The following is a 22,179-nucleotide window of genomic DNA, read 5'->3' as shown; positions in this document are numbered from 1 at the left end:
TGGGAATATTAACCATAATCCTCATATGGTTGTCATGAGGAATCAAAGAGATAATGTATTTATATCCCAGCATTCAGTATGTAATAAATGGCCAATTAGTATCTGTATCTACTCCTTTGTCTTCCCATAACTTTTTACACCAGTATTTTTTTCCCCCCAACTATGTATTTAAAAAGAGGGAACTTTTTAGGAACTATCATTAAATCATTTTGTCTACATTCAATTCAAATTAAGTTCTTTCAAAGACTTAGTTCTGATATACAATTATGATAGTTAAGGGAATCATTTTGATTACCTATTATGATGCTTTTAAGGTTATAATACTTTTAAAGTTGAATTTTAGTATTTTTTTCATTAAATGAAGGGCCTCTTATTCAAAGGGATCCAAATGCTTTTCTACATGCAAAAATTTTTGAATACAGTTAAATATTAGATTTAAGATACATTTAATATTAAATAGTTTGCAAATGAGTATTTTATGTAATTTTGCAGCTTGTATATTTGCAAACAGATTCTAAATCAGTCTGAGGTAAATTTAACTTAAAATTTATTAAAATGATCTACACTCTCTATTTCTCCTACCTTACTAAGAGTCTGCTAATGAAAACATGGAGAAAGGAAATTATTTGTTTTAAGCATGCTTGCATAAAATGGGAAACTATAAGGAGTTCTTTTAATTTGGTATACCAATTTTTGAGAGCATTTTACTATTAAATACCAAAAAATACTGAAAAACTTACAATCAACTGGCCCAAACACAGTGTAGTAGAATGTAAGGCAACTCTTCTTCTGTCTGGAAAAGATCAGTTAGACCTCAAATAGTCATTTATCTTTGATGCTTCCAATTGAAGAAGAAATATAATTTATTTTGACTCAAAGATGTTCTACAATTACTTAAAAATAATATCCTGAAATGCAGCTGGAAGACATTTAAAATTAAGAGAACCAAGGGAAATTTTACAGGAAAAAATATAAATAATTCATTACATAGATTAAAAAAATAAATGAAAAAATTTTATGCCAGATGACTGAAAAATATATTAAGGGTCTGAATGAACAGAAGGGCCAATAAAATACAAAAGGTGGAAATCTCGGGCACTAGCAAAATAATGTCATTTCTAAGATTTCAAAACCGTGTTCAGCAATCCAGCTGAATAAATGGTTAAGCACTGTAACATCTCTCTTCATAAGATCACAATAGATGGCAAACAAAAGAAGGCTTATATACACAAGTAAGTCATACATATTTTGGATAGCAAATTGAGAAACAGAGTCTGTCTTTAGCTAAGTGATGCAGATAGAAGAATATGAGTGAGAAAACTTTGTTCAGGAGACAAAAACCTCAATCAGGAATTTGTGTTTTCCTCTGAGCTTTTTATCTCCAGAGAAATCTTAGAACTGAAAGTCTATGAAGTAATCTGAGAATCTGGGGGAAAAAGGGAGCTCTTCATTGTTTGCAAATTGATAGAAAATAATTTGTGCTTATAAAAAAGTCCCTTATTTGACATAAAGTGCTTTATTTAAAAAGAAAAAAAACATGCAGAAGTTGTTTTAGAGATGATTATCAGTAATGAAAGAAGCAAAGGAAGCTTTAAAAAAAAAAACATGATCTGAATATACATGATGTTATCACTAAAAGGTACATTCTAATATAATGTAAATCATAAAACTCACATATCAAAGATGATGAAAAATCTGGCAAATGGGACATCTATGAAAATGAGATTAGTGAAGAAACACCGTTTTGAAAAGAGAGAGGTAAGTCTCAGTCTGCTCAAAAATGATAGGTTTGGCAGCAATTCTTCCTTCCACAGGGACTTGGCATGACAGTTGAATGATTTTCCACACAGTGTTTTAGGTCATGGGAACAGGAATAATTTCCAGATAAAGTTACCAGGCCTCGTTTGGGAAAAGAATAAAAAAGATACTACAGGTTCACAACTATGAATTACTTTTGAAGTTGTTTTAAACAGGATGTAATTTTATTTATGTCAAACAGCGTATTCAGAGAATGAAGACTATAACACTACATTGTGTTAATCATCTACCTACTTAAAAATTCCATAAGGAAAGCTCTGTAAGTTTTCTGATAAAAATGTGCTTCTTAAATAAATGAATATGGAACATGAACATATATATAAAAAATAAAATGGAAAAAGCTAATAGTTGACTTGCTCTTTGTTCTGTGCTCTTACGAACTTCCAAAACCAGAAATCAAATAAGTTTATTAAAATGCCTGGAAGGAAATGTTTAGGATTTGGAAGGATAAAAGAAATGGCATTTCAAATTAGGTTTTGGTAGTTCCTTCTTTAGAGCCCTTTGAGACAATGTTTCTGCATTCTCCATAAGGAGAGAGAAAGCAAGAAATCAGGTAGCTGCTTTCTCTTGTGCAAAAACTCACTGTCAAAGAACTGACCTGCCAAAAGTATGGAGGGTGGGGAAGGAAAATGTTCATATCTTGGAAGAATGTGTGCTCTGTTAGGAAGAGAGCTTACGAGAAAGCTTATTTGTGGCCTATAGACTATTGCACATTCAAACAAAACACAGAGAAAAGAATGTCCAACAGATAATGCGCTCAGGAACGTATCAACATACAAACTAGCTTGTGCCCAGAAATAAAACATGGATACCAGACACCACTGCAGTCAAACCTGTCTTAATTTGCTTCTGATTTAATGACCTTTAGAAACTGGTCCAAACTGATTATCAGCAATACATTGTTTCTGCTTTTTCTTCTTAAAAAAATATTTTGAGACCACTTTTGATACACACACATATAATTCTGTGGTCATAACAGACAAATATAACTTTAGCAAGACTAAACAAAAGTGCAAAACTTAAAAAAAAATTAAAAAATATGGAAGCATAAGCTAAATTTTTCTGCATAGCTGAAATCTATTTAAAGCAAGTCCTTGTTGCAGGGGTAGGAGGGGGAACTGACAGGAGGATAAAGCAGTTTTTTCTTTTAATGTCTTCTGCACATTTAAATGATGCAAAAAATAATTTCACTCCATAAGTTTGAAAACATTTCACAGACAGTTCATCCCTATATCTTTAGACACCATCGTCGTGGCAGTGCCTCCGTCTGCAAGGTAAACAGTGGTGCTGGATTTGGAATGCACTGCCCTGTCTTTGCCATTGTTGTTGACCTCACAGTCCAGTGGTTCAGTGGAAATGACCCAGGTGGAGGGGCGCCACCGTTTAAGAGAATAGGGAGTTTTCACTCGTTTCTTGATCTTTTCACCAGATCCTGATTTGCCATCTTGTGTTGACTCACCTACTGAAAATAAAAGTGCAGAAAAATGAACTATACATAAAGAAACTACTAAAAAGTGAAAATTAGGGTTGTAAATGGAAAAGAGATCAAATGAATGTCTACAGGAGAAGCTAACAGACATTTCTTGAAATTCATGATGCCCAATAGTATTTTTCTAAATTTACCAAAGTATTTTTGAGATTCTTTAAGCACAATGTTTCTATAATTGGTTGAATTATTCTATAGGCAAGGAAGAAAATATAGAAAAACCTCAAAAAGCAAAAACAGAGGAGAAAATTTCAAGTTCTCAACTGTATTCTCAAATCCTTTGGTTATGGGTAGAAATCCTAACTTGGCAAAATGCATTTAATCTTTTTATTTCATGATCAAAGCAGGAACCTAGAATATAATTATTTTTCAGAAGAATGACATAAACACTAGAGTGCAAATTTTCTAGTAATTTCCCTTTCCCATACCTGACAAGACATTTTACAGATGTGGACCCTTGCCATAATTTATGTCAACTCTTCAATACAAGCCACTCAAGCAAGGGGCTAGATTCTACTGATTTTTTGCCAGCCTAATCCCACTAGCCCATTTTGTAGTCTTTGACAACAAACATAAAATGTGACTTTTTTTTTCATAACTGCTATCAGTCTAAAAGAGATATCATTTTGTACAATAATGACTGTTTTAGTGAGCTCTCCTGTCTTGTGTTATAATCCCTCGAGGGCCATAAGCCAAGTATCAAGTTATTTGTGTAAGTGGCTAAGGGCCCCATAGCACAATGCTACAGGCACACAGCTCCTGAAAAAATTGACATGGAAAACCAAGAATAGCTTTGTAGTCTGTTTACAGTGACTTTTCTGAATTTTCTCTGCACTTTTCAGATTTATTAAGATTAGTCTGATTAAGCCTAAATGTGTATATAATAGGTATAATATGCTCAACAAAGGGTTTCTAAAGTTGTATCGGTATCATTTTACTTGGATGCTTTAAACTAGAAAGTACAAAATCTCAACTACGCACAGCAAGTATGTGAGCTGCATTATAAGCTAGAAGCTACATAAGGTACACAATAAGTTGGTAATTATTCTGATTATTGTGAGACTGACTTTTTAATTATCAGCAAAAAATTACCTCCTTTAAAAAAACAAATGTCTAATTACTTTTGAAATCCAACCAAATGTGGTAAAAGTAAATAATTACCAGTTGAAACATAATCTGTTTCTAGCTAAGTATATTTAAATGGTCTCAAAATCCCGCCACTTACACAATCCCTCCACTTACACTGCAAACTGCTGTCATCAAGGACATTGGTGGCTGAAAGATCCAGAGAATTAGGCCTCTGTGCTCTTCTAGGCTTTGATGGTCCAGGGTCTGCTACTGTGCTTGGAACACCCTGTGTGAGAACTTCTTGCTCGGAACATGGATTGCTGTTGTTGTTGTTGGAATTAGTTCGGCCGCCTTCTAGGGGCCGTTCTCTCCTGTCCACAAGACGATCCAGAACACCTTCATCATGGCCAGCCTGCTGCTCTCGTCTCAGTAAAGGTTCATGCTCATCAGGACTGGAATTAATGTTCAGCCGGGTGTCCTCACCAGTGAATTGATTCTGCAGCATTTCTTGGGCTCTGTGTGCCACTGTGTTAGCTGTCTGGCCAGATAGTACTACCCCATTGGCATACTGAGTAGTGGCAGTATGGGAATTAACGCTGTGGTTTCTACCTGCCACACCATTCATAGTGACTGTCACTATGTGAGGTTCTGCAGCATTGATTGTATTCATCTTGGCAACTCCAGTTTCTACTTGTTTCAAGTTTGATTTGTGCTTGCTGCCAAATTTCAGCCTGGGCTCCTTTGTCGAATTTTTGGTGTTTAAAGGCAAACTAGTAGGTCTCTTAGGAAGGTTCTGTTGCTTGGGGAGAGGATAGATCTGAGCAGGTGGGACATCAGGAATTAAACATGCTTGGCCATTTGCAGCCTGTGTGAAGTCCTGCTGCCCAGTCACTTCAACTGCAAGCTTTATAAGTGGGTAAAGCAAGCTAGAACTGGTACTGCTCAGTGGGTCTGGCCCACTGAATTGTTTAAGAGAATGCTCCATGAGATTCTCATCAGAACTTTCCTTGAGGTTTTTATCGACTTCTTTTGGGTCCAGCTTGTTGGTCTCCAAGTCTTCTTCGGTCAGTTGTAAGCAGACAGGTGTTGGCCCGACTGGCTGTGAGACATTGGTGGCATGCAGACTTGTTTCATCCGGGTACGGCACCTCGGATATAGTGGTCATGCCGGTGCTTGGAGTGAGGCCAGTGGTGTTTGTGGTTGTGGTGTTGGTAGACAAGCTGGTGACACTTGTTTCAGGGCTGGGGATTCGAGCTTGTGCTTGCTGCCGTTCATAGTTAATTGAGTTTCGGTTCTTTTCCCCTATAGTCAAAGGTGTGCTGGACATTGAATGCTCAGAGGAAATGTTCTTCACGATGCTGTCAGTGTGATGGATAGAATCTTCAATGTATGAGGAAGAAGAATAATCTGGATAAGGGCCAATCTTTGGCACACGCCTATTGTGTGACAGGTTGCTTGAAGAAAGAAAAAAGAGAATACATTTATGACAAAGTGACTCTTCAAGTTTAACAACTCTGATTTTTAAAGTACAAACTGCCTTCTCTTTTATTCCTAACTCATGTTATTCTTGAAGCTATTTAAAAATTCTATCCAAATGTTAATCCAGTATTGACAAATATTAACTAATAATTTTCTACAGGCTAGTTTTATACCATTTAAGCTTATCAGAAAACTGATGGAGATCCATATGATTTTTACAGATGTTCATTATTTTAGTTTATAAGAGTTATTAATCTAAAAAAAAAATCTCCCCTATAGTTTTGTAATGTTAGCAAATGTCTTTATGAATTGTACATTTGCTCAATTAGACATAAATTTCCATGAAAGGAGGAACCAAGGCACTTGTCTTTTGTGTTTCCATAATTCTAGATACACAGTGGCTGCTCAACAAATATTTTACCAATTAAGTTCCAAATGGTAAAAAGAACACAAGCTTTTAGGCTGTTTCAAAGTGCTCCATTAAGCAGCATACTCTAGCAAAGGAACGTATCTTCCTAGGTAGAGACTGAGCCATATCAATGGAAGTCCTCGAGCCTAGAGTATAAGGCAGAATGTGATACTCAAATTAAAAAAAAAAAAATCAAAGACTCAGAATTGCTCTCCAGTCACCAAGGGTTTTACACTGTCACTGTGACATCTTGACAATGATGGTTCTTGAGCAGCACACTGTAATATATTTATGGTTTTAAAAATAAAAGCTAGGCCAAGACACCTAAGCAACCCGATATTCTTCACTGATCGGTGAACAAATATACTATATGATTTTACTTTTATGTTGAATCTAAGAAATCAAACAAATGAACAAACAAAACTAAACAGAAACACAGGCAGAGATACAGAGAAGAAACAGGCAGTTGCCAGAGAAGAAGGGGTTGCAGGTAAGAAAAGGAATAGGTGAAGGAGATGAAGAGGTATAAAATTCTACTTTCAGAATAAATGAGTCATGGATATGAAATACACACTGTGGGGAGTATAGTAAATAACTATGTAATGTCTTTGTACGGTGATATACCATAACTAGACTTATCTTGGTGATCATTTTGAAATGTACAGAAATAACAAATCACTATGCTGTAAAACACGAACTAACATAGTGTTGTAGATTAATTATATTTTTTTAAAAAACTCACAGAAAAAGCGATAAGATCTGTGGTTAACACAGGCAGAGGAGAACAGGTAAGGGGAATGGGATGAAGGCAGTCAAAAGGTCCAAGCTTTCAGTTATAAGATAAATAAGTACTAGGGATCTAATATATAGGATAAAAACAATTAACACTGCTGTATGCTATATATGAAAGGTGTTAAGTTCCCTGGTGACCCCGTGGCTAAGACTCTGAGTTTCCAATGCAGGGTATGCATGTTTGATCCCTGGTTGGGGAACTAAGATCCCACATACTGCTAGACATGGCCAAAAAATAAAACAAACAATAAAATGAAAGCTGTTAACAGAGTAAATCCTAAGAGTTCTCATCACAAGGGGAAAAACTGTTTTTTACCTATTTCCTTAATTTTGTATCTATATGAGAATGATGAATATTCACCAAACATTATGATAATCATTTTATGTATGTAAGTCAAATGATCATTTTATACATGTTAAATTTGTAGAGAGCTACATGTCAATTATATTTCAATAAAACTGAAAAGAAAAATAACATAAAAGTGAAGGGAAGTTTAAAATCAAGTATAAACAATCAAATATAGACTGTGGGAACATTAACAGATACAAGCATCACAGGAGAAAAGCAACAACTAAAGGAAAAGTGCTATGAAGAAAAACTGATGAAGTTACTAGGGGAATGACAGGAAGGCGAGGAGCTGAAAAGCTTTTGCACTGCACAAGAGGGATGGAGGGAAAGAGTCAATACAATGAACCCTAGAGTAGAATGAATGTGAGATGAATTACGATTTGGAGGAAAATTCAGAAGTCACCGGACATGAAAAGCAGCATGTAAAAAGGGTAGAACTGAATAGCTCAGGAGGCAAAAATGGCCACAGCAAAGGGAAGCATTCAAAAAAAAAAAAAAAAGCATTTCCTCCTCTCAGTTAAGGAAAGTTCAAAAGCACTTAAAGTAAAAGTAGCTGACTCTTATGAGAGGTACAAATAGCATACTAAAGCACACAAAAAACACAGAGACAAGGGGTGATGGAAGCAGAAGACAATCTTCAAGGTATTTGTAAGGGGAGAAATTTATATTTAGAAATGCTAATTTCTATCTTCCTTAACTTGCTGATATATTAATAACAGAAATAAAGGTTTATACCCTAAAGGTAATTCAGTCCAAGCACAAGCAGCGTAAACCCAATGTGGGATCCATAGTTCAGAATACAAATTTTCTTAAAAATTAGAACAACAGAAAATATCAAAGAAAATGATTCAAGAATTCAGTTCTTTTTTATCTCAATTTTCCCTGCTTACTCTTTCTTTTCTGAATGCTTCTCTGAAAAATTTTGAAATGTTTTATTTAGATAAAATGAAAATTTGTGGGAAGACTATCCCCTAAACACAGAATGAAGAAACACAGACTACATGGTCTGAAAAGTTTCAAGTTTTAGAATTTTTTCTAAAAGCCTTTCTAAGAAGTTCTAATAAAGATAGTTTAAAAAAATCATAGTTCTAATAAGTGTCTCATAAGATAAAGTTCATGATGAGACAAAAAGACTTATGAATTGCTTTCATGTAAAAGTAGTAGCATTCTATAAAGAAAGACCACTGGATAGGGAGCTTGGAAACCCTAGTTTCCAGTGGTTAGATACATATGCAAATTCACAGTTCTATTTGCTTTGAACAAACAAAATTCAGGGGAAAAAGAAATAACAACCACAAAGGATAATCAAGACAATATAGTATGCAGAAGTGCTTATAAAACTTTTAGAACTATGAAAATGCTTTTCCTTTATTATTGTAGGGAACTTTGTGCATTAACAAAGACTAATCTTTTACCGTATTGTTAGATATAAAAACCCATGGATTTCATCCTGCACTTAAACTAAATAAGAATATTCAGTAAAAGAACAGGAATACTGAAAGAAAAGTTATGACACTAGATTGCAGGAGTTAATCATTGTATGCTTAGACTGGTTTAATAGTATTGATTTCCTATTCTCTGGTATCAGAATTAAATTCTGACAGATGTATTCCAAACCCTTAGTGTCTTACCGCTCATTCTGCATAGCAGTAGACATTGGATTGACTGTTGGGCTCACAGACTTGTTTCTTTCCCATATCATCATAAGTTCAGCCATCCTCTCTTCAGCACACTGTGCAGTAAGCCGAGCCTCTGCATCCTGGTCCCAACAGTCTTCGATTGTCTCCTTGAGTGATCTCACTGCCTGTAGTAAAGTATATGTCAAACACTGTATCTTACCAAAACCTAACTGATTTTTTTTAGTGACATGAGGTGAAAGAAAAAAATCAATTTTATTTAACCAATATTTTACATAGCTCTAATAAAATATCTTAAGACATCAGAGATTTGTAAAGGGCCATATTTCTCAAAAGGTGAGGAACAAGTACAGTAAGAAAATTTTAACTGAACTCAGTGAAGAATTATCCACAAGAGTAAGCAGTTGTAGTAAGTCATTTGTTTCTTCAATGCCATGTGTTTATGTTGTTGTGGATCCACAGCACTGTTATTTCAATCAATAACCACTAATTCTACTTCAAAAATGAGTCAAAAAATTTTGACACTAGGCTGCCTTCAATCTCTAAGCAAGCTTTTCCTCCTTTACTCTAGTAAAGAGTGCTTCATTCCAATCATAAATCTTAAAAGCCTGACATTTTCTTCTTATTTAAACTAGTTTCATTAGTATTATCAAAATCAATCTTATTCTGTAACATTCATATATATCAGCAATGAACAGCAGTGTTCCGTTTGGAGAAAGTTGGTGCAAACTCCCTTTTAAAAGACCGACTTTATATACTTTGATAGACTGGCATCCAGAATTCTTACTCACACTTGTACTCTGATTTTTTTATTAGGTGTCAAGCTCTTCACCTGCCAGTACATTTCCTGTGTCTTCAAGACATTTTCAAAATAGTAAGGCCAGGATTGCCAGATTTAACAAGTAAAAATATAGTATACTACTTAATTTTAATTTCAGATAGTTGGACAAATCATTTTTTAGAGTAAGTATATTCTCGGCAATTCATAAATTGAAGTATCTTATCTGGCAAGCCTATTTTAAGCTAAAAATTCTTGTGAGGAATCTTGGTAACATTTTTAATGTTTCCTAATAAAACCTGGGGTCTCTAGGAAACATCTATTGTTGCTGTTGTTCAGTCACTCAGTTGAGTCCGACTCTTTGCGACACCATGGACTGCAGCACACCTGGGTTCCCTGTCCTTCACCATCTCCCAGAGCTTGCTCAAACTCATGTCCATTGAGTCAATGATGTCATCAAACCATCTTGTCTTCTCTTGCCCCCTTCTCCTGCCTTCAATCTTTCCCAGGATCAGGATTCTTTTCTAATAAGTTAGCTCTTTGTATCAGGTGGCCAAAGTATTGGAGCTTCAAGTTCAGCATCAGTCCTTCCAATGAATATTCAGGATTTATTTCCTTTAGGATTGACTGGTTGTATCTCCTTGCACTCCCAAGGGACTCTCAAGAGTCTTCTCCAACACCACAGTTCAAAAGCATCAATTTTTGGGTGACTCAGCCTTCTCTAAGGTCCAACTCCCACATCCATACCTGACTACTGGAAAAACCACAGCTTTGACTAGATGGGCCTTTGTTGGCAAAGAAATGTCTCTGCTTTTTAATATGCTGTCTAGCTTTGTCTGGGAAACATGATAGTGTTCTTTCTGAACATATGCTCACTGTGTACATGCACCATGGCCCACCCTTAATACCATTTTCCCCTGGCTCTTCTGAGCTGTATGCCTCAGTACAGTATTGCTGATTCTCCAATCCTGCCCAGAACACAAATCAAAGAGTATATCTTTTAAGGCTCAACTTTACTTTGAGTTTTGAAATCTACTTAAAAGTATGTTCCAGGCTCTACTGAGTAAAAATTAAAATATGAACAATAGACATAAACACCAACTAATAATTTTCTCATTAAGCAATAAAAATCTACCTATTTCTCAAGATATCGAAGAACCTAAAGGATAGATAATGATAATCTGGAGTTTAATAGCAAGTGCATCACCTCCCTGAGGTAAAAGTTTGGTGTTTATAAGTATGGTTGAGTCTGTTATCGATAGTAGTCATGTTCTATAAAGTTGCTGTGTACTGAACTAATGATGAAACCTTAATCCTAGAGGAAATACAGGATTTAGGGACCTGTGAGTCCCTGAATATAACATTTTTGTCAACTGATCAATAAATAATCTTGTTTTACTTGTGTTTCTGTTTAAAGGCACCTTTTAAAATGTATATTATCAGTTTAAGTCAGATGGAAAAGGAGAAATACTGTATGACATCCTTTATATGTGGTATCCAAACAGAGATGATACAAATGAACTTACAAAACACAAAGCGACTCACAGACTTAGACAAGAACTTACGGTTGCCTATACACACTACTGTATTTAAAATGGATAACCAACATGGACCTACTGTACAGCACAAGGAACTCTCTTCAATTGTTATGTGGCAGCTTGAATGGGAGGTGAATTTCAGGAAGAATGGGTTTATGTATACGTATGGCTGAGTCCCTTCACTGTTCACCTGAAACTATCACAATATTGTTAATCGGCTATACTCCAATACAAAAAAAAAAGTAAAAAAAAATACATAAAATCACTTTATAAACTTGTACTCATGGTCACAACACCAAACCTCATAACCTAATGGAGTTCATCTAGAACATGTTTTCCTTTCTTCATAAGGAATATCAAACCTTTCTTAGGCTTAGGAATATCAGATAAGAGTTCAGCATTATACTTAAGGGCCATTTTAAATGGTGCAATCACCAAAAAATGCAAAAAAAAAAAAAAAGCGAAAAATAAAGCAGTGAATACATAGCAAAAAGGATACTTGTTTACAATACAAGAGATTAAACACAAAAGCCTTATTAGACCTTCAGTTGGGAACAGGTACATCTGAACTCAAATTTTTCACTGCTCTGCACACATACACAAATGACAGGGACAGTGTTCTGACCATTGATTTTGGGATTACAAGCACACTTTAGCAAGTAGTTGAATTCCAAATATGAAATTCGTGAATAATGAGGAAAGACTATATTAAATGGATTTAAAAATGACCTGGATTTTAAGATAATTCAAGAATGAATTATAACTAACTTTATTGGTTTGAAAAAATGAACTTGTCATAAGTTATGAAGAGAGGAATTTTTCTTTTCCTTTTGAAATAATTTCAAAAGTACTTTTCTTTTCCTTCATGATCTTGACATTTTAAAAGATTATGTAGACCTAAAAGTAGACCAGTTACTTTTGAAAATGTTCCTCAATTTATCTGATATCACAGTAGAGATTTGTGTTCTTCCCATTATTGTTCCTATCATGTACACATTTTTCACTTGTCCCATGACTAGAGAAGTTAACCGTAACCACATGACTAAGTTGGTGTCTGCCAGGTATTTTTCCTGTAAAGTTCCATTTTCCCTTTAATAATTAATTACTGTCTTGGGAGGGGGAGAGTACTCAAAGCTGCTGTATATATCTTGCTCTGCATTCAACTTTTCACCCATTGGTTTCAGCTTCTCTTGCTGTTTCTTGGATAAATCAATTATTTCTATGACGCTTGCCAGTAAGAAGACATTTAAAAAATGATAGTAAATCCATAACAGGAATGTAGCAAAAGGGCATATAAGTAAGAAAAACAAACACCTTTAAAATATACTAAAATGCTCAACCTTATTCACCATGTTGAGGTAGTACAATGAAGTAGTTAAGAATATTAGTTCCAAATTTGTAGTGTTAGTACCAGCTCAATCAAGATCCTTGGTTTCAAATACTGCCTTTGTTATTTACTAGGTGCAAATCAAAATAAGATTTATTTTTACCTAACACATTAACTGATGAGAAGAACTGACTCACTGGAAAAGACTCTGATGCTGGGAAAGGTTGAAGGCAGGAGAAGGGGATGACAGAGGATGAGATGTTGGATGGCATCACTGACTCAATGGACATCAATTTGAGCAAGCTCCGGGAGCTGGTGATGGACAGGGAAGGCTGATGTGCTGCAGTCCATGTGATTGCAAAGAGTTGGACACAATTGAGCGACTGAACTGAACTGACACATTAACAAAGACAAATAAAATTTCATACCACCTAGTGTAAGTGATGGGAAAACAGGCACTTATATATTATTATTGGGAGTGCCATCAACTTGGAGGGTAAATTTGTATTTTAAAACTTTCCCACGAAAAAAACTCTAGGTCTGGATGGCTTTTGGAATGAATTCAACCAAACATTAAAAAATAATAATAATAATGCCAAGTCTTCACAAGTCTTCCAGAAAAATCAAACAAGGGAGGTTATTTCCTAATTCATTCAATGAGGACATCAGTCAAACTAGAGCATAGCAAGGAACTTTGGGGGACATTCCTCCCAAGAAGCACTGAAAACTTGGCAAATATCAGAATCAACCTTACTGAAACTCTGGATGTTAGTCAAATTTTACAGTAACCAACTTAAAAACATAAACGGAAGGAGAAAGGCCACTGAAATAGGCTAGGAGAACTCTGTCATGTTTTAATTTAGTGCTGTTCCTGGATTGATGGAAAGGATGAAGATGGCAGTCCATTTTTCCCAAGACAGGTACCTGTTCCCAGGGGGAGCAGACTGACCTTGTTTCCAAAGAATTATGCTGTCTGTTTTGACATGTTTTCCCTGAAGATCCAATGCAATAGGCCTGTCTTTGTTTTGCCTAACTCAGAACTCTCTTAGCATAGGGAAGTGGCTATGACTAAATGGAGAACATTCTTTGGAAAAACTGAAAGACCAATGAACAAGTGCTATAGCCTGGGGCAAAATATAATAGTTGAGGCACACAAAAGAAATGCTGAAAGTCAAGGAAGAAAAGTTGAGTATGAGAAACTTTGGGGAATAAGGGCATTGAAAAGCTTCTGCATATACTGAAGAATCTAAAAATCCACACACAGGTTCAGGGCAGGATGCATGCTAAGAGATCACAAGCTTTCACAGCTGGCTGGCTCAGCCAATGAGAAGTCTTGGCTCAGTGCTAGCAGGAAGTGAAGTGTTATTAACAAAGGGCCCCAAGACAAAGCCAATCTGCAATGACTTGGAGAGTCTTTTCCTTTTTTGTTTCCTTTTTGCCCATAATGATATCCAAACATGTGATTTTAAACAAAAAATTACAAAGCATGTGAAGAAACAAGAAACTATGCCCCATTCACAGGAATGAAGAAAGGGACAGAAACTGTCCCTCAGGAAATACAGACATTGGAGTTACTGGCAAAGACTTTAAATACGCTCAAAGAACTAGGAACCGTGGATAAAGATGAAAGGAAACTGGAAAAACAATGTCTCGACAAATGGAGAATAGCAATTAAGAGATAGAAATTATAGAAAAGAATTAAAAAGACACTTGGGAGGTCAAAATTAAAAACACTGAAATGAAGAATTCACCAGAGTGGTTAATTGAGGATTTAAGCAGAGAGAATAAAGAATTACTAAACATGAAGACAGGAAATAAAAATTACCTAGTCTGAGAAGCAGAAAAAAGCAGAAAAAAGAATGAAGAAAATAAATAGAGCCTAAAAGACTTGTGAAGCACAATTAATCGCATCAAAACACACAAAATGAGTGACAGCCCCAGAAGAAAAAATGGAGAAAGAATATTTGAAGAAATAATAATTCAATAACTTTCCAAATTTAGTAAAAGAAATGAATCTACATATTCAAGAAACTCAATGAACTCAAGGAGAGTTCCATACCGAGACACATTATAATCAAATTATAAAAAGCCAAAGAGGAAGAGAGAATCTTGACAGCAGCAAGAAAAGCCACTTGAAATACACAGTTCAGTCTGGTTCAGTCACTCAGTCTTGTCCGACTCTTTGCGACACCATGGACTGCAGCACGCCAGTTCTCCTTGTCCATCACCAACTCCCAGAGCCTACTCCAACTCATGTCCACTGAGTCGGTGATGCCATCCAACCATCTCACCCTCTGTGGTCCCCTTCTCTTCCCACCTTCAATCTTTCCCAGCATCAGGATCTTTTCAAATGAGTCGGTTCTTAACATCAAGTGGCCAAAGTACTGGAGCTTCAGCATCAGTCCTTTCAATGAATATTCAGGACTGATCTCCTTTAGGATGGACCAGTTGGATCTCCTTGCAGTCCAAGGGACTCTCAAGAGTCTTCTCCAACACCACAGTTCAAAAGCATCAATTCTTCAGCGCTCAGCTTGCTTTATAATCCAACTCTCATATCCATACATGACTACTGGAAAAACCATAGCTTTGTTGGTAAAGTAATGTCTCTGCTTTTTAATATGCTGTTCAGGTTGGTTCCCTGGCAGTTTTTAAAATTGGTTTTTACATTCATTAATTTTTAGAAGATTTTGAGTTTTGTTACTACAAAAATGTTTTGTAATTTCAATGCAACTATGAAGCAAAATGTCTTCATAGAAAGGGGGCATATTTCATACAGAAACTACGTATTTGCTGTATAATTCTAGTACTAGATTGTCATTGCACAGAAGCAGAAATTCTATTGACTGTAGCACATTAGATTTAAATGGATTTATTGGAAGTGAACCAAATATTACTTATTTCTTACTTAGCAACCTCATCTAAATTGAGAGTAAAAAGTTTTCAGAAAAATATGCATATGGTGTATATCTCATAATGGTAAGGTTGTCAAAAGTTACTTTAGAATAAGTAGTCCAATTTCTCTGGTGAAATTAAACCATTTATGGAAGATGAAGTTGTATTTTAGTAGATAAAATTTCACAAAGAGATTTTTCTTTGAAGCATACTCTACTGTGAGGCTGGCATATCTAATGAATCCTGGGAAAGGATTCAGTCTCTTATTTGATGTCAGGGACCTCTTAAAAAAACTCTGTTCCAGTTCCTACAGTAAAGTAGAAAGTAGAAGGAAGGGGAGGGAAGTGGGAGGGGAGGAGGGAAGGTAAGCCTAGGGCCAAAAAAATCAGAAAAGCCAGTGGATGGTGACTTGTAAAACATTATTCCTCAAAAGGCAGTAACTTCTAATGACTAACATAGGATTTTCACTTCCTCCTTTATGAGTCCAAGCACAATAGTACATTGTGCCAAGGATGTTTACACAACCATAATTCTACAAAATTCTGTATACAAAATAGAATTTAATACACTATTATACTAAATTATTATACTGTATTATACAAATACAGTACTATAAAACTACAAGAGGATAAATGAGAGACAAGAATAAATAAGAATAAACATAATATTTAAAGTTATAATGGGAACTTCCAGAAGAGAAAGTTTAGAAACAAAAACAAAACCTCAGAACATTGTTAACATGAATTACTTCTGAAGGTAGGACAGGAGTAGGTAGTCTTTTCTTTTCCCATTTCCTATTTTAGCCATTCCATTTAATTTGATTTTGTTTACCATATGTAAGCATAACTTTAATTCTTCTAAAAGGTTTTTAAAATAATACAGGGTACTATCATTAATAAAGAGCAATTCAATAATTATGACATATAATGAAATACTGACCAAATGGAGAGAAAGTGATAAATATATATATGTACTGACATGAAAAATTAGTTAAAAAACAAGCTTCAGAAATGAGTGTGGATAATGAGATGATCCTGCTGCTGCTGTTGCTAAATCACTTCAGTCGTGTCCGACTCTGTGCGACCCCATAGATGGCAGCCCACCAGGCTCATCCATCCCTGGGATTCTCCAGGCAAGAACACTGGAGGAGGTTGCCATTTCCTTCTCGAATGCATGAAAGTGAAAGTGAAGTCACTCAGTCGTTTCCGACTCTTAGCGACCCCATGGACTGCAGCCTACCAGGCTCCTCCGTCCATGGGATTTTCCAGGCAAGAGTGCTAGAGTGGGTTGCCATTGCCTTCTCCTGAGATGATCCTACTCATGTTAAAAAAATATATGAGAGTGTGTGAGTATATCTGTTGTATGCAAATCTTTGTTAAGATGTTTTTAGAATTGTAGCAACAATTTACTGAAATGGTAGGAGCCTCTGAAAATATTTCAGCATTGTAACCTTCATTTTTAATAAGCGGAATTTATACATGGTACTTTGGTTTCTTTTTGGTGCAGTTTAAATTTCTATCAGTCAGTGTATATGTAAGCCTGCACTAATTAACATTTTTGGTACCACTCTCAAGAGAATAAATGGAATGGAATTTCAATCGTGTTTGAAATATTATCATGTTAATTATTCCAGCTGTTACCCAATGTGGCAAACTGCAGACACAACAGTTAGTCTCTCTAAAGGGTATTTTATACTTGAAGAAAACAAATTAAAACACCTTCAACTTTGAAAATATACAACATCATACAAATCAAGTAAGTTAGATTTTTGGCATTAAACAACTCTAAAAACTATTACCATTAACAATCTATTTTTGCTTCAAGCAACATTTGAAACATATTTAGTCATAAGTCCTCTTTTTCAATAATTTAGTTTTTCCTTACCAGGCTATTTTCTTTCCAAGCTTCTGGGAACTTGGGTCTCTGTTTTTCCCTAGACACCAGAACCTGCATATCTTCAAAAGTGGGATGATTTCCAACCTCTGTCTGAAAAGCCATCTGGTATTCTGGTACAGATTCACCTGTGAATTTTTTTAAAAAGGAATAAAATTTATAATTATCATTGTGGATTTCATACATTATTAATAAAAGCTCTACTTATAATAGTCTTTGATAAATTAAATGTTGCTATTAATTAAATGGTAGTTACAATGATGGGCAATTATTTTTAAATGGTTTCCAATATTACTGACTTGGGGGGAGTGAGGGATGGTGATTGACATTATTATATACATGCTGCTAAGCTGCTGCTAAGTCGCTTCAGTCGTGTCCGACTCTGTGCGACCCCATAGACGGCAGCCCACCAGGCTCCGCTGTCCCTGGGATTCTCCAGGCAAGAATACTGGAGTGGGTTGCCATTTCCTTCTCCAGTGCATGAAAGGGAAAAGTGAAAGTGAAGTCGCTCAGTCGTGTCCGACTCTTAGCAACCCCATGGACTGTAGCCTACCAGGCTCCTCCATCCATGGGATTTTCCGGGCAAGAATACTGGAGTGGGGTGCCATTGCCTTCTCCAGATTATATACATGAGTTAATGCTTAAAACTATACCTGAATTCTTATCCCATACAGGGAATTGAGGGTGGTGAATATGAGGAGAAAGTCCAAGATCTAGTACAACAAATGTATCTGTAGAACTAAATATACGTGGGTGGGTTGTACAATAATGTCTTATCACATCACTGGCTCTATAACAATCTAGCCAAATTTATCAAATGGCACAAAAATTTTTATGATAATGACCATCTGACAAAACAATCAATATACTGATCGATCCTTCCCCTTAAAAACAGTATCTAGATCAAGGATTTTAAAAATATCATGAACTATTCTATCACTGTTTAATAATTCTATTTATCACCAATATGTAATAGAGAATCAGCTGTTTGTGGTAAGAAACTTATGATTCTTACATAATTTGATCAAATTAAACAATCAACATACTGAGCCACACAGAAGACCTTTGGGACCAAAACTTAGAAAATCAATAGTAAGGCAAAAACTTGGCAAAGAACACAACAGAGATTCTTGATGTCTCCTTGTGCCTCCCCCCACACCATTAAAATGACAGGATAAATTAGAAGAAAGGATATCAGGATGGAGGAAAGACACTTAGGTTCTAATCTTGGCTTCATCTCTAACTTGGAAAAGTCTTTTAACTATTATGTGTTTCAGTCTTCCTGTCAGCAAAATGGCAATGTCTGCCTTCCTTATCTCACTCACATGAAGATAAAAGTCATAATTACCCAGATAGAAAGTACATTACAAAACATGCAACTGAAGTTTTATGCTTCAACTTGAATATTAAAAAAACCCATATATTTGCCCTCCACCAATATTTTTTGAAAAGTTACAAAAATCAATTCTATAATTTATGTAGCATAGCTCACATTTTTTGGAATATTACACTACCTATAAATACAAATGATATTTTCACATACTCTGTAAACATTTAAGCATACTTAGTTTTTTATCAATAAGCATCAACACTGAACTTGAAAGACACAACTCAAGTACTTCATCTGCCACATAGTGTATCACCTTCTTTCATGAAATCTCATATGATAAAACCTCAACCCATACCATCTGTTAATTATACTTAATTACAGTTACTGTACTAGTATCTCTTCTGTATTTCTGAGACATATAAACAACATAGATACACACTTTTCAAGCATTATTTTTTCTTCAAAAGTTCATTCAGTAGAATAATATTTACAATTTTACTTATTTGCTTTAATCAGATCTAAATTATCATTAGAAAACATGCTAAATAAAACAAATGCATAATCTTGTTTTGTGAATGGAATGACATTAAGAATTATCAAATTTCTACTAAATCTTCATGGTTCTCATTTGTTACTTGTATGTCTCTAAGTAGTTAGAAACTTTCTAATCCATTTCTTAATTTACACTTGTTCTTTTCCTCTTTCTTTCTTTCTCCTGTCTTTTTTCTTCCTTCCTTTCTCTCCTTCCTCTTCTTCCTTTGTACAATAATATAGAACCAAATTTATTTGTACTGTTAATATTTTACAGAGAGAGACAGACAGCCATCAGCACAAACTGTTTCCATTTAATAAAATGGAATAATAATCAAAGCATGTGAGGCACTTGGAGTTTTATCATAGAAGTTTAAAGAATATTTTTTAAGAATTTTACAATCAATATATGCTTTCTTTAGGTTTATTAATATGTTTGCGGAATATTTACACCTCATTTCATTGTTAAAAATTCTAAGAGTGCCCTGTATCCGCTGCCTGTGCTTTCTTAATATGTTTCCCTGTAATATAATTCCTGTAATATTTCTGTCTTCTCTATTTCACAGAAACTTCTCTATGAATACCAATGATCTCCTTGTATTCAAATTCCAAGATCACTCCTCAGTTCTACTTCCTTTTGACCTTTCAATTACATATATTTCTATCAATCTTGGTTCTTAATACTTTCTAACACTGACTTCACCAATTCTATCATTTCTCGGTTTCCTCTGTATTTTTATCTTCTTCACTAACCTATAATGGTGGAAGTAGCCTAACACTTAGTCTTTACTTACCAGTGTTTCTCTGTTTGTTCTCTTAGGGGAGTGGAGTACATCCACTCATAAATTCTCAATTATCATCTCTATGTACACAATTCCCCCCCAAAAATTTTAATCTTAAATTCTTCATTCTTAAAGTTCTTCAGCAGCTTTTCAAATGCTCACAGGGTGCATAAGGAAAATGATAACTGCTAAAGCCATCAGCGAGGCGGCTGCGACGGCTCGGCGCAGAAGCGAGGCGGCTGCGACAGCTCGGCGCAGAAGCATGGCCGACAGGAGCTAGGCCGGCCTGGGGCCGGGAGCCGGGGGTGGCGGCCAAGAGGGGCGGCGGCCAGGCCGGGGCCGGGGTGGCAGCTGAGAGGGGCTAGGCCAGGCCGGGGGTCGGGGACGGCGGCCGACAGGGCCTAGGCCGGGCCAGGGGCCGGGGGCCGGCGGCGGCAGCCGAGAGGGGCTAGGCCAGGCCGGGGGCCGGGGCCAGCGGCCGACAGGGCCTAGGCCGGGCCGGGGGCCGGGGCCGGCGGCAGTGAGAGGAATTACCCAAGGCCCAAGGTAAGAGAAACCCAAGTAAGACAGTAAGTGTTGCGAGAGGGCATCAGAGGGCAGACACACTAAAACTAAAACTACAGAAAACTAGCTAATCTGATCACACGGACCACAGCCTTGTCTATCTAAATGAAACTAAGCCATTCCCTGTGCGGCCACCCAAGATGGATGGGTCATGGTGGAGAGGTTTGACAGACTGTGGTCCACTGGAGAAGGGCATGGCAAACCACTTCAGTATTCTTGCCTTGAGAACCCCATGAACAGTATGAAAAGGCAAAAGGATAGGACACTGAAAGATGAACTCCCCAGGTCAGTAGGTGCCCAATATGCTAATGGAGATCAGTGGAGAAATAACTCCAGAAAGAATGATGGGATGGAGCCAAAGCAAAAACAATACCCAACTATGGATGTGACTGGTGATAGACGCGAAGTCCGATGCTGTAAAGAGCAATATTGCATAGGAACCTGGAATGTTAGGTCCATGAATCAAGGCAAACTGGAAGTGGTCAAACAGAAGATGGCAAGAGTGAACGTCGACATTCTAGGAATCAGCGAACTAAGATGGACTGGAATGGGTGAATTTAACTCAGATGACCATTATATCTAATACTGTGGGCAAGAATCCCTTAGAAGAAATGGAGTAGCCATCATGGTCAACAAAAGAGTCCAAAATGCATTACTTGGATGCAATCTCAAAAACGACAGAATGATCTCTGTTCGTTTCCAAGGCAAACCATTCAATATCACGGTAATCCAAGTCTATGCCCCGACCAGTAACGCCGAAGAAGCTGAAGTTGAATGGTTCTGTGAAGACCTACAAGACCTTCTAGAACTAACACCCAAGAGGGCGGGGCTAAGATGGTGGAGGAATAGGACGGGGAGACCACTCTCTCCTCCACAAACTTATCGAAAGAACATCTGAACGCTGAGCAAACTTCACAAAACTACTTCTGAACGCTGGCAGAGGACATCAGGCATCCACAAAGACAGCGCATTATCTTCAAAAGAGGTAGGAGAAATTATAAAAGATAAAAAGAGAGACAAAAGAGTTAGGGACGGAGACCCGTCCCGGGGAGGGAGTCGTAGAACTAACACCCAAAAAAGATGTCCTTTTCATTATAGGGGACTGGAATGCAAATGTAGGAGGTCAAGAAACACCTGGTGTAACAGGCAAGTTTGGCCTTGGAGTACAGAATGAAGCAGGGCAAAGGCTAATAGAGTTTTGCCACAAGAACGCACTGGTAATAGCAAACACCCTATTCCAACAACACAAGAGAAGACTCTACACGTGGACATCACCAGATAGTCAACACAGAAATCAGATTGATTATATTCTTTGCAGCCAAAGATGGAGAAGCTCTATACAGTCAGCAAAAACAAGACCAGGAGCAGACTGTGGCTCAGATCATGAACTGCTTATTGCCAAATTCAGACTTAAATTGAAGAAAGTAGGGAAAACCACTAGACCATTCAGGTATGACCTAGATCAAATCGCTTATGAGTATACAGTGGAAGTGATAAATAGATTTA

At 36.5% G+C, this 22,179-nt stretch overlaps 1 protein-coding gene across 1 annotated transcript in view; it reads right to left on the bottom strand.

Annotated features, from left to right (window-relative positions):
- Window positions 1-1,500: 1,500 nt before the first annotated feature.
- BMPR2 (bone morphogenetic protein receptor type 2) overlaps window positions 1,501-22,179 on the bottom strand; it is a 156,510-nt gene continuing 135,831 nt past the window's right edge. Inside the window, exons 10-13 of the mRNA XM_081581950.1 lie at window positions 17,458-17,594; window positions 9,033-9,205; window positions 4,547-5,826; window positions 1,501-3,280 (exon numbers count right to left, since the gene is read on the bottom strand). Coding sequence (XP_081438076.1) covers window positions 3,030-3,280; window positions 4,547-5,826; window positions 9,033-9,205; window positions 17,458-17,594 — 1,841 coding nt within the window. The 3' untranslated portion in view covers window positions 1,501-3,029. The remainder of the gene's footprint in view (window positions 3,281-4,546; window positions 5,827-9,032; window positions 9,206-17,457; window positions 17,595-22,179) is intronic.

Source organism: Giraffa tippelskirchi, chromosome 3 (assembly GCF_054371585.1).
Source record: "Giraffa tippelskirchi isolate mGirTip1 chromosome 3, T2T-mGirTip1v1.2.pri, whole genome shotgun sequence".
NCBI lineage: Eukaryota > Metazoa > Chordata > Mammalia > Artiodactyla > Giraffidae > Giraffa > Giraffa tippelskirchi.
Note: the sequence above shows the minus strand (reverse complement) of the source record. Positions and strands in the feature narration are given on the sequence as shown.